Source organism: Pollachius pollachius (genome assembly GCF_949987615.1).
Source record: "Pollachius pollachius genome assembly, chromosome: 8".
Taxonomy (NCBI): domain Eukaryota; kingdom Metazoa; phylum Chordata; class Actinopteri; order Gadiformes; family Gadidae; genus Pollachius; species Pollachius pollachius.
Genome location: NC_136941.1, coordinates 10,389,011 through 10,405,455, shown reverse-complemented (window position 1 = coordinate 10,405,455; position 16,445 = coordinate 10,389,011). Strand labels below are relative to the sequence as shown.

General features: G+C 41.6%; 2 protein-coding genes across 6 annotated transcripts; both read right to left on the bottom strand.

Moving 5' to 3' along the window:
- Positions 1–857: 857 nt before the first annotated feature.
- Positions 858–9,325, bottom strand: dnase1l1l (deoxyribonuclease I-like 1-like). Of its 4 annotated transcripts, XM_079740805.1 has the most exons (12): positions 9,193–9,325; positions 7,296–7,391; positions 7,004–7,150; positions 6,786–6,874; positions 6,494–6,580; positions 6,281–6,402; positions 6,039–6,151; positions 5,717–5,874; positions 5,457–5,553; positions 4,854–5,015; positions 4,635–4,721; positions 4,026–4,167 (listed from the first exon to the last, which is right to left on the bottom strand). In XM_079740805.1, the coding sequence occupies exons 2-10, from the start codon at positions 7,344–7,346 to the stop codon at positions 4,935–4,937; spliced, it is 945 nt and encodes a 314-aa protein (XP_079596931.1). In that variant the 5' UTR covers positions 7,347–7,391; positions 9,193–9,325; the 3' UTR covers positions 4,026–4,167; positions 4,635–4,721; positions 4,854–4,934. The 4 variants fall into 4 exon arrangements, with proteins under 4 accessions (XP_079596929.1, XP_079596928.1, XP_079596931.1 ...); XM_079740804.1 differs by having other exon boundaries at positions 4,635–5,015; XM_079740803.1 differs by lacking the exons at positions 5,457–5,553; positions 5,717–5,874; positions 6,039–6,151; ... (4 more) ...; positions 7,296–7,391; positions 9,193–9,325 and adding exons at positions 858–1,728; positions 1,863–1,934; positions 2,044–2,098; positions 2,203–2,269 and having other exon boundaries at positions 2,370–4,167; positions 4,854–4,890.
- Positions 8,745–15,697, bottom strand: traf3ip3 (TRAF3 interacting protein 3). Of its 2 annotated transcripts, none has more exons than XM_079740807.1 (14): positions 15,568–15,697; positions 14,541–14,987; positions 14,292–14,415; positions 14,047–14,179; positions 13,931–13,958; positions 13,714–13,743; positions 13,485–13,580; positions 12,509–12,580; positions 12,163–12,282; positions 11,467–11,604; positions 11,158–11,290; positions 10,631–10,842; positions 9,632–9,757; positions 8,745–9,395 (listed from the first exon to the last, which is right to left on the bottom strand). In XM_079740807.1, the coding sequence occupies exons 2-14, from the start codon at positions 14,952–14,954 to the stop codon at positions 9,201–9,203; spliced, it is 1,821 nt and encodes a 606-aa protein (XP_079596933.1). In that variant the 5' UTR covers positions 14,955–14,987; positions 15,568–15,697; the 3' UTR covers positions 8,745–9,200. The 2 variants fall into 2 exon arrangements, with proteins under 2 accessions (XP_079596933.1, XP_079596932.1); XM_079740806.1 differs by having other exon boundaries at positions 8,752–9,395; positions 12,142–12,282.
- Between the last annotated feature and the right edge of the window lie 748 nt (positions 15,698–16,445).

The following is a 16,445-nucleotide window of genomic DNA, read 5'->3' as shown; positions in this document are numbered from 1 at the left end:
ACTCACACGCGGCAGTTCCGTTTCCTTTTGGCGGTCATGGTTTTCGTTTTGAAGCCTGAGCAGCGATGCAGGGGCGCCACCCTTGGCCATCGTTTGTCTTGGATCTTTTTTGTTGTTGTTGACAAAAACTTAAATATTCAAGGTGCTGGTTCTCCACAGAAAAAAATAGAGCGCATCAAGCCTGCGCGCTGTATACAAACATTCAGTCACGAGGAGATTCAACCTTTTAAATTGAGCAGAAATACTTTTTAATGAACAGTTAGTAATTAAATTTGTCAAGGGGCTGTATTTAAAGCTACAAAAATAATGCAAATAAAATAATAAATAAACAATTCTACGCAACGCTGACGTCGCCCAGCTGGCGGGGGGCTAATGACGTCATCGTTTGCGTTTCAGGCGTCCACACGAATCCTAACTCGAAACCGCATAGGCATGGTTTAGATTTTAAACCACCCTCGGACATGGTTTCAGAAATGTGCGGTTTCGGGCACTGGATTCGCTGGCTCCGTCTGGACGGTCGGCCGAAATGCACAAGACTTATGCGGTTTCACCAAAAAATTGACTCCGTGTGGACGGGGCCTGAGTCAGTCAGACTCAGCTCCTCCCTCGTTCTCTTTAGTGACGGATTCAATGATTATTTTCCTTGATTCAGTTCGCGTCGTTTAGTTCGCCAAGAAAAGTCGTTCAGAATCGTTCGTTGTTCGTTCGTTCAGTCGAGTTTCCGGTAGTGGTGAATCGAATCATGGAATGCACGGTTCTCAGCTGAGTCAGTCAGACTCAACTCCTCCCTCATTCTCATTCTCAAACGATAGTGGAAGTCGGTTATCAATCAACACAACATTACAACTTTAACCAAACGCAGCGGGATGGGGGGTGTAGTTGATTATTGGATTTTTAACATATCAGCAAGATTATAGACTTGATTTAGCAATGATGGTGGGGGAGAATGAACCATGAGAGAACGAGACGGATTGACGAGACATTCAAGTTTATGATTAATCTGGCATGACACAGAAAGTACAAAGACAGCATGCATTTACCTTTTCACTGATATTGTATCATATTATCGTACCCTCGCTCACTAAGCCTCTTCCCTCTTCACCACTCACAGTTACTGAACGAACAGCGAGTCAGAGAGTCAGCGACTATTGGGTCTGGAAGGAGTCGAGTCTGAGAACGAACGAGACGAACGAGAGAGAAGAATCAGTTCGGTTCGTTCTTGTTAAAGATTCGTTCATTCGAACTGATTCGGTCGGGAACGACCCATCACTAAGTTCCTCCTCAGGTTCAGAACTCAGGCGGGCGGACACTGAACGAGCAGGAGCATTATATTTTGTGATACGAGAAATTATTTAATTTCAACAGCGACAAGCGACAACGAGTCCTCGGCTGTAAGTTTAAAAGCTAATATACGTAACGTTTCCAATAATGTATTGTTTGAAAATTATAAACCAGCCCACACATGGACTCCGTCTTGAAATCCTCCATGGCTCTAAACTGTCATTCACAGATTTACTTAACTATTTTTTTGTGAAATACAAATTTATTAATGGAATATACTTTGGACAAGCCATGCAATGCTTCACATGAATAAAGAAGGTAGGCATATTATCCCTTGAAAAGAGGGAGTCGAAGGAAGTCAGTCTCGTCCATAGTCCACCAGAGCACCAGCAGGCCAGTCCCCACCACTAGGAACATCTTGAGGATGAATTTCAGCAACCCAAGACCCTACGAGGATAATGAAAGATATATCTTCATAGGCGAAACCAATCAAATATTACATCTATTTGATAATTTCTAAATGTAGTTCTTTGTACTTTATCCACAAATCAACTCAATTTAAGAACTTTTAAAGCACTTACAGTCTCTGGTACCACATCGCGGTTGAGTTGTAGATTGGAGTTCATTGTGGGTGTATCATTTTCTCTCTTCCCCTAAAAAAATAGAATTACTGTATTGTTTGCATGTGCATCATATGCATTTGGAGGATGCAGATGTTCAAATTGTGCTTGACATCCTTTCAGGTAGTAATAGTCCTCTTACGTTGTATTCAGGGATCATCTCCTCCTCTACCTCAGTAGAACTGTCCAATGAATCCCTGACATTACAGAAAAGTTGGTAGACATTAGTTCAGATCTACATGTGGCAGTTGGTTTGACCATCATGAGCCAATTTTGCATAAGAGAAATGAATGACACTTACTCCTCACTATCATAGTGAAAGACTTGAGGCAACAGATCCATGCAAAAGTGTACTTTTGTCTTTCTGCCTACACAGCGATCAAAACATTACCAAATAAAATCAGTCCAAGGTTAACTTATTATCTTGGTGTTTAGGTGTCCTTATTTAAAGACTGTGTACATGCTCACCTTCTTGATCCATTTCCCCATCGTTTTCATTGTAAAACTTGTAGAAAGCCTGGATTCTCTCCTGTTCCTCTTCCCAATTCCTGCTGTCTTCATACTCGTCTCCATCATATCCGAGCTCAGCAATTCCCGAAGCCTTGTCCTCATGGGTGAAGAAGAAACCGTCATCCACAGATCCCTGATTGGACAACAAGGTGCTTGGGCGTATGTCACCCTGAACGTCTGTGTTGAAGGGGTCTTTTGAGGCCACCTCGGCAGACTCTGCAGTTTCAAGTGAAGACTGTGAGTTCTGCTTGCCTCTGTCTTCTGTGTTTAGCATGGACTCTTGAGAGAACCCAGGCATGTTTGCCCACATGTTGTCCTCACCACCAGTCGGTGACTCCCATGTGGTGTAGATCTTTGTCAGAGATGAGTCTTCGCAGACTGTCCTCATCTCGGCGTGGTGTTTCTGTAATGGTGGTGGACTGAGTGCAGGAGCTGACTCATGCTGACTTAAATCATCTCTTTTGCATTCCCCATCAGTCTTGTTAGCTTGGATATCATCACTGTTGCTGATGGTGTGTATTATTGGTGGTCTTATGTCAAATATGGACTCTGTGGCACATGTATAGTCGTAGAAATTATGAAGATATTTATCTGATGGAGAGCATGTGTTGGTTGCTCCAATTAGCTCCGCCTCATCTTGGGTATGATCTGTATTCTCTGGACAGGTACTTATCGCCTCTCCAACATCACTCCAACACGGCAGCATAGTTCTCTGTGCATATGGAAGGGTTTTTGATTTGCATTTGTTGTCCGTTGCCCCAGCTGTGAAAGCCCTGCACTTTGCTTCCACAACTGTTTCTGTCCATCCAGGACCCAAATCCTGGTCTTCTTTATTGTCAATATTTCCTGTAGCTAACAGTGTGGGCTCTGTCTCTCTATCAAGATGAGATATCTCACTCGAGGCAGAAAGCACTGCATCCAGATTGCCTTTGCTTTCTTCATCTGCGGCCTCGTCTTTCCGCCAGCCGCCAGCCTGTTGGTGGTCATCCCCGGTGAATTCCTTCCCTTTTTCAGAAGAGCCCTCCACCATGTCATCTCCAGACACAAGCTCCCCCAGACTTTGCACTAGGTCTCGTATAGGAAAATTAAGAACGTCCTCATCTCCGCACAGACCTCCATCCTCTCGGGGAGACAGCATTGGGAGGAAGTTAGCTTTCTTCTCCTCCTTCTCTTTGTCTTTGTACATCGACTCATCCGACTCCGCACCCCTCTCGTTATGTCTCTCTCTCCCTTCCTCCGGAAGAAAATCACCTTGTGTGTTCATCCAACTTTCGTCTTGAGGTCCTTTCTGAAAATAGCCCATGTGCTCATCACTTTCGCTCCAACCTAGTTCCACCTCATTTCTTACTTTGCTTCCATCTGGGGCCAGAGGTTCTCCTGTAGCGACCCTGTCCTCTTTATAGTCGTCCCAGAGCTTGTGGCTACGGCACATCGATGGCAGCCCCTCCTCTGGTTCCTCTGCCTCCTGTTCCTCTGCTGTCTTGCAGAGTGTTTTATCTGCGCTTTCAGCATCCTCTTGCAGGTCCTCGGGGACAGCGGGCCCTCTGCTCTTAGGGACTTCTTTATGCTCCCAGTCTTCTTTGTCCTCATATTCAGACATGTTTGTACCTTTTGTTTCCTGTGAGTAAGCACCCGTTTGTTCTGCTAAGGGTTTGCTGATGCAGAGCCTCGTCTACCGCAGTTTGGACTGGAGGATTCTCCTTGGAGGTATCTGTCCTGAATTGTTCTTCAGATTGCAGGAACTCAAAGTCCAATTCTACAATGGAGGGAAGAGCTGTATATGTTACAACGTAATTTAAATGTCCCAAAAATATATTGAGTTGTTAATAAAGCATATTGTGCATTTTATTACAGTCGTTCTTACTGGTCATCATCCATTATGTTCTGCAATGTTTGAAGAGTGATATTTTAAAGTCAAAAGTAGTAGAGTACATTTAAGACTGAAATAGAGGCATGTGGAATTAAAGCATGTTTTTTTATAGCATATTTCTGATGCGCAGAGTGAACCCAGCAAAGTGTCACTTCTGTTGCTAATTCAAGTCACTTCCTGTCGAAACAAAAGTATAAACTTGCACTTTCGATGAGAAAGAATGGCTGAGAAAATAACCAGCGAACCAACCAACAATCATCAACAAGTAGAAAAAGACAACCATAGGACTGTAGTATCATAATTAGAAATGCACTTATATAAAAGTGGAGTCGTAAAAGTTCCTTTGTCTTTACCTTGAGCCGTGTCACAGAATATCGTCAGCTTTCATGTGGTGTGGTTTCAGATGCACAACATAAACTCCAGCACTCACTTCCGCCACACTGTAACAAGTGATGTTTATTTGCCTCTGAGTACAACCGACTGCTACCATTCCATCATTATGTTGCTGTTGTTGGCATGGCCACTATAATTTAAGAACAAATATTTAAAATAAATTGATCAAATATATATACAAAATGTGTTCATCCAGTAAAACAGAAAGGGTTCCAGTGGAAAGGGGGAGCTGGCTGCTGAGGATGATTGTCCTGTCCGGTCTATAATTCATTACGCAGCCTGTAGCGGTGGTTGGGTTTCAGGTCCACTTCAACCGGGAAGTGATCACTGACCTCCAGAGCCTTTATACCAATCAAAAGAAAAGTGTGTCAGTGTTTACATTCAAAAGAAGGGCTCTAGACCCAACATCATCCCACAAAAAAACAAACACCCACACATACAATACATACATACATACATACATACATACATACATACATACACACACACATACATACATACACACACACACACACACACACACACACACACACACACACACACACACACACACACACACACACACACACACACACACACACACACATTGTACCTCCCCAAAACACAAACGCACACAAACACTGAATCTCCCCCAAAAAAAAACATTCACCGGACCTCCCTAAAACACTCACACATACCTTTCCCTGCCTGTTAACAACATTAGTTCTTTAACCTGTGTGTGTGTGCGTGTGCGTGTGCGTGCGTGTGTGTGTGTGTGTGTTAAATGAAAGAAGTTGAACTACCTCCTCCTCGCTCAGGTGGAACTCCTTTTTAAAGTTGAAAGGTTGAGCTGAGCCCGGGACAATGCCATGGAGGATCTCGCGTCCATGGACAACAATCCTGTCGGGAATTAAAATGGACATACTTATTTTTGTCCTAGTCTGAGATACTCCATAAAAGTTCTGGTGTCTCAAAAGACACAAATTCAACTTTTCTTCAACCGGCAATTATTGTATTTTAATAATAATATTGAACATGTTTGTTTAAGCTTAGCACCGCTCACCTGTCGTAAGCACAGTGTGTTCTCTCCCTAACGGTGGTGTCCTGCTCGTCTCCGATCAGCCAGCTGAATTTGGGGTTGCTCCGCAGGCGCACCGCTCTCCAGCCCTTGATGGTGATATAGCTGCATCCGGCGTTTAGGTCTCCTAGGATCACAACATTCTGGGACAACATAAACAGGAAATAGAGGGGAAATGACAGCCGATTAACTCCCAGTCGTACTCATAGCAGAAAGGCCATTTGGGAAAAACGAATTTGAAAGATTTTTTTTCTTTTTATAAAATTAAATGATTTAAACTATTTAAAAAAGGTTTGCCTGAACTCACATCCATCTTCCACTTCTTGTAGATGTCCTTGAAGACAGTGTACAGTTCATCTATCTCCTTCATGGCTGTTTTGGGGCTGGTGTGCTGACCAATCAGGATGAAATCCTTCACCACTAAGAATGGAGCCATGATCAGTGCCTCACGTCTCACACATCCGACCAAAACAATACAACATGTTTTTCCTACTTCCTACTAGTTAGATTTCCCCAAGCGTTCTGAAGAATTTTAAAAGGTCCACTTACGCGTTGCAGGGGAGTGAAAGCGAACAATGAAAGGTTCTCTGGAGAAAACGTCTGTGTCATTTGTGCCCTCTGCCTCCGTTTTGTGGTACTGGTGATGGTCCTTCACCTGCAGCACGTTGTCTCTGAAGAGCATTACAAACAACAGCAAGACGGCATGAGATCTTTCAGTTGAAGAAGGGCTTCAGTCGTATCTGATGCGATGCAGGAGGCTACCTGTAAATGTAAACGTATTGCTCCTTGTATGTCTTCCTCCCCAGCCTCTTGCTCTCAATGTAGGCATAGGAATTGGATTTATCGAACCTGAAAACAGACAATCCGAAAAAAAAGGTAACTCATAATGGCGCCCAAGCGGATCCAGGTGAGGGAGGATGGACGAGGGCTAGAATATCAAGGAAAAAGATGAGCGAATAACAGCATCTTAGATTGGAGATGTGTACTCAATTTCTCTACCAGGTCCTTTGACACTGGAGCAACCTCTACACTTTAATGTAGAACGGTGTTGGACCTGTTGAGATCCTTGACCAGCCGGGGTATGGCTCCTCCTTTAGAGTCTCTGACCTCCTGAATCAGACACAGGTCACACCTGGCAAGGATCTTCACAGGAAGAAAAAGATTAAACAACATTACCATTCACCATTAAACATTTTAAATGAAGATATTCCTTTAATGTAGATTTCTCTTCATTTCATGTAGGGAAATCTGAATTATGTACACAAACCTTACCTTTATTAGAAGTCCCATGACCTTTTTGTTGTTGGCCTTGGCTTCCCCAAAGCTCTGAACGTTGAAGGCACACATTTTTAGGGAAGCTGCAACGTTCAACATGCACACCCCCAGGCAACACAGCAGGAGGAATTGGCACTTCATCGTCTATAGTGGGAAAATACGGAAAACAAGAAACAATCATAATCAGCTTATCACCCATAACACTGTTTTCATATTGGGTAATATAATGCTGCCATCTACATGTAGTTACTTTATTAATTAGTCTCAAATTAGACTGGCATTCCCCTACCTTTGATGCCAGGGTCCCAGGGAGATTGACGTGAAAGCGGGTTATATCCATCCCTTGAACACACTTTCATGTATTTGGGGAACATACAGGTAAGTACTGTGGGAAAGACAGAGGTCAAACGTCGCAGAGTGGATATGCTGTGTCAGTATTCATCTATAATGGGGATTTATCTGGAACTGTTAAAAAAACAAACACTGAATACAATGGCAATAGCAGGAATACAATGGCAATGGCTTCAGGCCTGTGTCGGAAGGTTCAGTTTGAGTGTATTTGGACTCTGGATCCAGCTAAAGATGGTAGAACATGAAAACCGTCCCTTTTATTTTTTACTTCATTGTTTAATTCAAAGGAAAGTTAAATAAAAGGAAATGCTAATAAATGAGGCAGATCAACATAAGAGTTGTGTCTTTAGTGTATATTTGTGTCATTAAACATTATCCAATATATTATTGCAGTCATCTACCTTTGGCCCTAACCAAACTTGTGGGGGTGGTGGGTTACCGACCGTGAAGTCGGTTAATTGACAAGATGTAGGGTGGTCTTTTTTTTCTTTTGCAAAACGTTATGGAATTAAAAAGTATCTGTAAGTATTACATTTCATATTTTTATATAGCATGTTTCACAAATCGCAAGTAAAAATTGGTTCAACACAAAAGTTATGTACAATCCTTTATTCTTTGTCCTTAATATTTGAGTTTCCTCATGCTCCACTGGTAAGTAGTGAACTGTTACAATGTGTACAATTCTTTTTAATGATTGTTCAACAAAATTAGTGAAACATAATTTATGAATATAACATTAAATATACACAGCATTGATGAGTATTATCTCCTGTTGTAAAATAGCATTTGTGATTTCCTTGTGACTCAGAGGGACATTCTGCTCAGCTTGCCTATGATGAGTGTTCTGTTTCTTATTCCTTTTGTTGTACTAAAATATATATTTAGAAATGGTTTGATTAGATTTTCTTCACAGAAAATTCCTATTTAGAGATTGGAAAGGTGGTTAACAACCAATCAAATTGGCTATGTGTTATATTGGCAAAGCTCATAGGTAATTGACAACAGACAAATGTATCTGCCTGGTTCAACAGCTATAATGGTATGCAGCTCAATTATATCAGCTGTCCACCAAATGTCAATATAATTTATTTAATGGATAATCTAAGTTTGTGAAACAAAGCATTATTGTTAAAGTTCTCACACTGACACTACACCAAGGTCATGGTCGAGCAACTGTGACGTTCAAGCCACAAATGCTGTGTTCAGAAACCTATGCAGGTTATATAAAAGTTCCTTGGTGTGATACATGAGTATAGTTGTTGAGGGCTTTATCTCCTCACTGCTGGACCTGATCTGACCCATGGCACCTATTTGCTTAGTGATCTTTTGTCACATCAAATGTCTTTTGAATAGTAAATGTGTGTCTTTAAACCAGGATGTCAACCAGCCCTGCTACTAAGGCCCTTTTTCCCATGATGTTTTCTAAGTTATTTCATGGACCACATGGGCACTATTGATAAGTGTTCTTTTATTAGTAAATATAAAGGTTTCTGTTCACTTTATTCACAAAAAAAGATGAAGTGATATATATATAAAAATAAAATGTCAACAGTGTTGGTTGGATGTTTCCAGAAAGTTTAATTATAAAATGAGGTAACTGATGAACACATTAGATTACATTGGATTATCTGCTTTTTTATTTTTAACTTGCTGCAGTCATGCCAACTACATATTATGCAAGTACCATGAATGTCATATAGGCTATTCCTCCCACTTCATCAAGTTTCACTAAAGATAGTCCAATGTTATCATTAAAATTACTAAGATAAATAATTCAGAACTTTTTATTTATCTATTCCATTTAAATAGCTGTTTTTGAATAATAAGATTATTACCATATATTTCATACAGGTCTGTAACAGTGGCGGTGGGAAGCCATTTCCATCAGATAGTCCTCAATTCTGGTCTCTATGTCTGAGAGGATGATGGCGACTTGATCCCTGAAAGGGGGGTGCCACAGTGACAACATGGCAACCCCTGTGAAAGCCAGGAGCACAATGAGCCAGACAAACATCCTCGTCCAGGATCTTCGGGACCCCTATAGAAAAAATATTTAAAAAACATTGATTATCGGGTGTCCCGTGCATCTTGAGTCAGGCAAAGTAAGGGCATTTACCTTTATTCATCTTTATTCAATATTTGAACCACATTGCATTTTATGTACAAAAAGTTACATGTTATTATTTAAAACTGAAAGATGCAAAAAGAAGAAGCCTCATCTCTCTCTCTCTCTCTCTCTCTCTCTCTCTCTCTCTCTCTCTCTCTCTCTCTCACCCGTGCCAGCGTGCTGCTGTGCCGCTGGCTGAGGAGCCTCAGCTGGTCCCTGCACTGCGTCAGCCGGGCCTGGCTGGACCTGTACTCCTGCTGCATGGCCTCCAGCTCTGCCTCCAGATCCACACACTACACACACACAGATTCATACACACAACAACAACACCCATGCACGGACATAAAACACAAAACCTTGAATACAAAATAGATGCAAATTAAAGCTGCAATAGGTTTATTTTATTATTAGAACGATAAAAGTTTGCGCCAAAACATAACTTAACGTAGACATACTGATTGTCTACTGTGAGTGAGTACCATTGACCATGGTAGCAGCAATTCAGAGACATTCCATTCTCACTTTTCACAGAGAGGCCCGCCCTCTGGGCCAGCGGTGGCAATGGGCAGGGTTAACCCAAACATGCCTCTTGCCAACCAAATTGCAAATCATGAATAACTAAAGAATATTATTCAGCCAATAGAAAAGGTAAAGTTTCTAACTTCTGATTGGCTTGGCAGCCTACAGCCCGCCTTAAAAATGGCCCACTGCCCACTTCTCTTGTCGTCTTGTTCAAAAACCCACAGCTCTGATACAGATTCTGCTGAGGGGATGGGGTTGCTATATATGAACTCTGATGGCTCACTCACACACACACACACACAAGCCAAAGCGAGTAAAAGCACACACACGGTGCCACATTTATTGAGAGAAATAATACAACACATTATAAACTTTGCATGTCTACAACAACACACCAGAGAATCTACACAACACGTCCAGTAGAGGGAGCTCCAATACTGCATATAAACATATCTTGTTAAAGATGCCAATATATAACAGTTGTTGTAAAGGTATATAAAGTAAAGGTATGAAGGTTGTTGAACCAGCAACCTTTCGGGCCACTGAAAGGCTGGGCTACATGCTGTGTGTATTGATATTAGATCTAGATATTTTGTCAATGCCTCCCAGTATATTCCACCAGTGCTTACTAACATATTGGTCACCTGTTGTCCTTTGGTTCTGAGTCTCTCCTGCGTGTCCCTAAGCTCCTGCACCAGCAGTGACTGTTCCTTCTCCTCTTTGTCCTCCCCGTCCTCCTCCACCCTGTCCTCCTCCTCATCCTCCTCCTGGTCTTCCCGCTCCTTCTGGTCTTCCTCAGGTTCCTCTGATGGCAGGCACACCTGCACTGTGAAGTCATGGCCCTCGAGGGTACGGGCTGAGGAGTAGATGGATGGGTTTGGGTTTATTGCTATACAATAATGTGATTCGCCTGTCTCACTAGTCTGAGAATATTCCTTCCGAACAGTATTTAAATGCTAGATTATTTATTGATTAATTAATAACACTAATTCATTAAAACTCTGAGATGTTTTGTAATTTCAGTTGCTGAAAGAAAAGACTTTACAACCAAACTGTTTGTCCAGGCTAAACACCCTTTTAACCCTTATTTGTTTACCTTAAGGACCTAATCTTATACTTCTTGCATGTGAAAACGTACATGGCGGCTGAACTTTGTTTTTCTAAGTCTGACCTTTCATGCAGAGGTCATTCCTCAGGGCGTGATTGGTCTGCTCCAGCAGGGAGATGTTGCATTGCATCTCTTCATGGACCCGCTGTAGAGTGCTCGCCTTCCCCCTCAGCACCTCCTGCTGGCCACTGGACAGCTGCATGGCAGAGACACACATGTCAACCTTGCCACACCTCTTCCCTTATATCCTTATAGCATTTGATCAAGCATCAAGACAAGATTTAGCACACATTGAACAGCATGAGAGGCTGTCCTGATGACGCTAAATATGACCTTGCTTTGGCGTTATTATATCCTGCTTTGTGGCAGTACCTTAAGCTGGCTGTGCAGCTGGTCCACCTGTCCACTGGCGCGTTCATGACACTCCTTTAGCTGCCCTGAGATCTGCTTCTGTTCCTCATAAAGACACTGCCACCTCGACGACTCTGTCTTGGCTGTCTCCAGCGCCTCCTAGCGGTTAATAATGAGAAGTATCAGCAAGGAAAATGTAGATCAAGAAATGCGTAATCCGTATCGTTAGTGCAAATTATTTGTGAAGAAATCTTAGCTTTAAGTGTTCCAAATGTTGGTAAACTACAGATGAATAGGTAAGAATACAACGCGAAGGGCACTGCCGTAATTGGGAAACAGACCATTCTACGACGACGGGGTGTGGGGACGTTAATTGCCATCATCGCGGTAGTAGGCCTACATAATGGGGACATTCCGTCGTGATTTATTGTTTAAACATTGACATTAGTTTATTTCTTAAGTAAACAAATGAATGTGTATCGTTCTAGTTCGAATACAAACCTACACCTTCTTCGAAAGGTTCATTGTCCACTTTACTGACACATATTTTGGACCCGTTACCACAATGTATAGCCTACAGCAATACATGTTCAATACTTATAGAAGCATGAAAATGTTAACTATAAGCTAACTCCATGAAGTACATAATTTGTATTTATATGATGTGTTTTGTGTAAAAGCTGGGTATTTTTTGACCTGGAAGTGGTGCGACTTAACCAATGCATCTGTCTTCTCCAGTGTGGCCTTCTGCAGGGCAGCCAAGGCCTTCTCCTCGTACACCAGTTTCTGCCTCTCCATTGTCAGGACCAGCTTCTTCAGTCCGTCTTTAGGGAGCCTCTGAGGGGGAGCACAGCGGCAGCAACACAGAGCGTTAAGTATCACCAACATTCGTAAGCAGAAACCGATCAGGGTGCAATTACACTTACAATTAGAAAAACAAAGCATAACATAAGAACATGAGAACACCATGAAAACATCCTTGTTGAACTGTGAAACAGAAGGCACAATCCTTTTGAAAACTGTGCTTGGGTGCTTGGCCGGTATCATTTTGAACGATTCCTACCTGAAAGCAGAGCTGCAGTTGCGCCTCTAGAGATGTTATCCTGTTTGTCAGAAGGTCCTCGTTGCAGCGAGCCTGTGTGGGTTTGAGAGGAAGCCAGACTGTCTGTCAAGCGGTACTGCACACGGAAAAAGTTACATACATGCCTCAGTCTGTGACAGAATATAACGTATGTGCACACACTAGCAAAGGGCAAGTCGATCTTGGTCAAGTCACGGTTCATCTCAATTATTTATTTCCCCTACAATTCTTTAACCTATAGAATTTTTATTTATATTAAAGTCTCACTCAGGTTGTGCCTCTCTTTTGCAAGCGGGACCTGGTACCACAGGCAAGGGTGAGGTAAAAAGCAAAAGGTTAATGGGAAATTGTGGTTTAGAAACAAGGTGGCTTTAGAAAACGGTTCTAGTGAACCGTTTTCAAGCTTGAATAACCTTTGCTTCCTATATGACAGTTTTTTGTTTTTATTCCCTGACTACACATACACACACACAGAGCTACATACACATACACACAGAAGCAACCCTGGAAGAGATACTGACTGAGATACGGCAGTTGGAAGCAGCATGCAACATCCATACAAATCAAATTGAGTGACACAACCTTTCTCTATCAGAGTCAGAGAGAATGGCAGGTTGTATTCTTCCTCTGCCGGGTTGAGAAGAGGCAGGAAGCGGCAAACCACATGAATTGCCTTCTTGAGGCGACAGCAGCTGAATGACAGCTGCTTATCTTGCACAAACAGTATTTTTTATTTAGACTTACTCTTTGACCTAAAGGGAAACCGTCCATAAGTATTTGTAGTAGAAGTAGAACTATATTTGGTTAAATATATATTCAATATAATTGAATGAAAGTATGACCACAGGAAAGTAGAAATAAGCTTTTGTCTTTTCTATGGAATGCTAAAGATAACTGTGGCATTACTAGGGTGAAATGTATGGTCTCAGCGCAGAGGACACAACAAGTGAAATCTTACAGTCCAAATGTTGTCAGAGGAGTTTAGCAGGCTGGATGCGCTCTGCTGAAGGATGGCCATCTTCTTCTTCAAAGCCTCCTCTCTCCACAAAGCCTCCTAAACAAGGCAGGGAGAGATGTTTGGATTTTCTGTAACCGTCATTGACACGCCTGATGGGTAATGGATATTCCTTGTCCTTGAGATATTAATAAAAAATATGTAGCTAGCTATCGTGAAAGAGTTTTATTACCTGCAAGTACTCAGCGAGTTGCTGAACATCCTTTAGGGTTAGAAGAGGGACATGAGGATGAATAACATTATAGATAATCATAAGATAGATGTAACTATTTTTTATGATCCACTGCATGAAGGATTTTTTGCTTCCTCACTGTGGCTTGTTTAGAGCCTCTCAAATGCAAAAGCTCAAAATAATTTGATAATAAAAAAGAAAAGAAATGTTAACCTACAGATCCCTTAACAGTGACCAGGCCAGGGCTGTAATGGAAAACAAAATATACGTAAGCCATTGATAACATTTGTTTTCCATATATTATCAGAACCGAACAGTATAACTCAAACTCACTCAGTCTGCACACAGGCCTCTTGTAATATCTTTTGCTCTACTGTAGCTTCAATGAGAATACGAGAGTTAGAGGACATGGTTGTATGGAAATCTTCAGTTGCTGTGATTGTTTTGATGCTAGTTGTTTGTTGTCCTTCAAGAGAAAGAAGGAACCACATTAACATAAATGAAAAATAAGTCCCATGCAAGAATCAAATATAAAAGATGAGGCTGTTACCATACGTTCTCTCTTTTTGTTTGCGTACCTTTCATATTCTGCTGAATGGACTTCTCTGTTAGGGATACTGATGCGAAACCTGCTGTCTCCTGTTGCCCTGGCATATCTTCCTTCTGATCTTTCAACGGTAAAGGTTCTGACCATAATGTAGCCTAAGAACATCAGAAAGAAAACAAATTAGGAACAACAAAAATGCATAATGTAATCATACTTGCAAATGTACTTTGCTTTATTAAAAGCAGAAGAAGGTATAAATAATTGTATTAGAAAGACTTACCCATTTACCAGGATTTGGGTCATTAACCCCTAATCTGTTTGAGGTCAACACCCCTGTCGGGTCCTCTTTGGACGTGGCAGTCCTTTGGGTCTGTTTATCCATCACATGACCTGTCTTTGCCAGTGGGTTTCTTTTTGTGGAACAATATATTGAACTCACAGCCCTCTCCAGGCAAAACTCTGGGCTCCCAGATCTCCTTCTCTGGAACTCCAGGTGTCTCTTGTGTTGAAGCATATCTTTTATTAATCTAGTATCCACATCTCTCGGCGGGCTTCGACAGGACGTTTTATTGTTTCGCCCTCGGAGGTGTTGGTATTTCTCTGATCTTTTCTCCTCTTTCTGATCAAAGTCCTTGATTGGTGAGGTAGGAGTTGCACTGATGTCCAGGCTTTGCAAACTAGCCATACTAGCCATAGCTTTAGAACTGGAAGGTAAAGGGCTTCAAATCTATTTTTTTTTCAAAGAAACAGAAACTGAAATTTAATCTATAAGGAAGACATTCATCCTTTGAGTAAATGCTACATCTTTAAGTTAAGAATAAAGGGGTAGCATTGCATTCAAGTTATTTTATAGACAGACATCTCTCCTTTTAACCAATAAATACTATGTCACAAAATGAAAGTGTCTAGACAAGTCATTCCAAGTTAAATTGTCCGTATGTGCTTTCTAATAGTTACTTACACAAGCCCTTGGTTACAAGAAAAGTATAACCAAAGGAAAATGATAGGTTGCACTAGTTGCACTATGGTCTCCCTCAATTAAATGACTTGTGCAAAGTGTGCAGTTCCAGCATGGCAAAAGGAATGGAGGCAGAACTAGACACTTCTGCAGAAATGTAGTAGCAATAAAATACCTTCAGGATTAAACAAAAGGACAAAGACAAACCTCAACGACATTCAAAGTCACGAAGCCAGAAAAACTGTGTCTGGCTCTTGTTCTGAGAAGAGATAAAATATGCAAACCGACCAACAATCGAATGCGAGAAGAGACACTGAGCCTTCAGTTTGCAGAAAATAGATTCTCTTACTTGTTAGGAGTTCATCAATATTATCATCAGACAGTAGGTTAATTATAACGGCTTTGCACCGAAAGGAACAGTTGACAAACCATCCATTTCTCTTCTGAAACAATGTCGGCTAACGTCTCATAGGTGTTCCTGTCAAGCGTATTTTACAGGAAGTAGAGCGAACGGCCCCTTCATATGTTCCTCTATCTTCGAGGCCACTCACAATAAACTCAAGGCATGCACGGGTGGGCCCAAAGATTACATACGCACTCAGCAAATAATATCTGAGGTTTTGGGGGAAAATGTGCCGCCAGAGCAAGTTATTTTCTGTTGGTTACCCCACTGATAGTTTCTGTTGGCATTGTACTATTAAAAATTACTCTAAATTAATGTGGTTATCATAATGCATCTGTGTTTTTGGTGTGTTAACAGTCTTATTTGTTCTGCTGCAGCAAAACAACATGCCCAAAAGCACAACAAAGTTCATTCTACTCAGCATTGTTATGATCAAACTGATTTATAACCCTACACAGGGGCGTAGGAATGAGTTTAACATTGGGGGGGACACATATCAGAAACCTGACAGATCCGGTATAATTTTTAGGTGGGACAAATGCGCCTGTCTCCGATATTGGAGGGGACACGTCCCCTCCGTCCCCCCCGGTTCCTACGCCCTTGACCCTACACAAGATGAATACATAAAGCACCCAGGCAGAACAGTGAAATGGAGGAGTTTGCATGTGCAAATGAGCAACATAGAAGACCAATGACAGATTTCCTTGGTATTCTGTATCAAGAGGAAAGAGCTGGTCTATGCATATATTTCGGTATTAATTGACCCAATGACCAATACACATTGTCTTATGTTTATTAACTTGTACAACAAATAAACATTCATT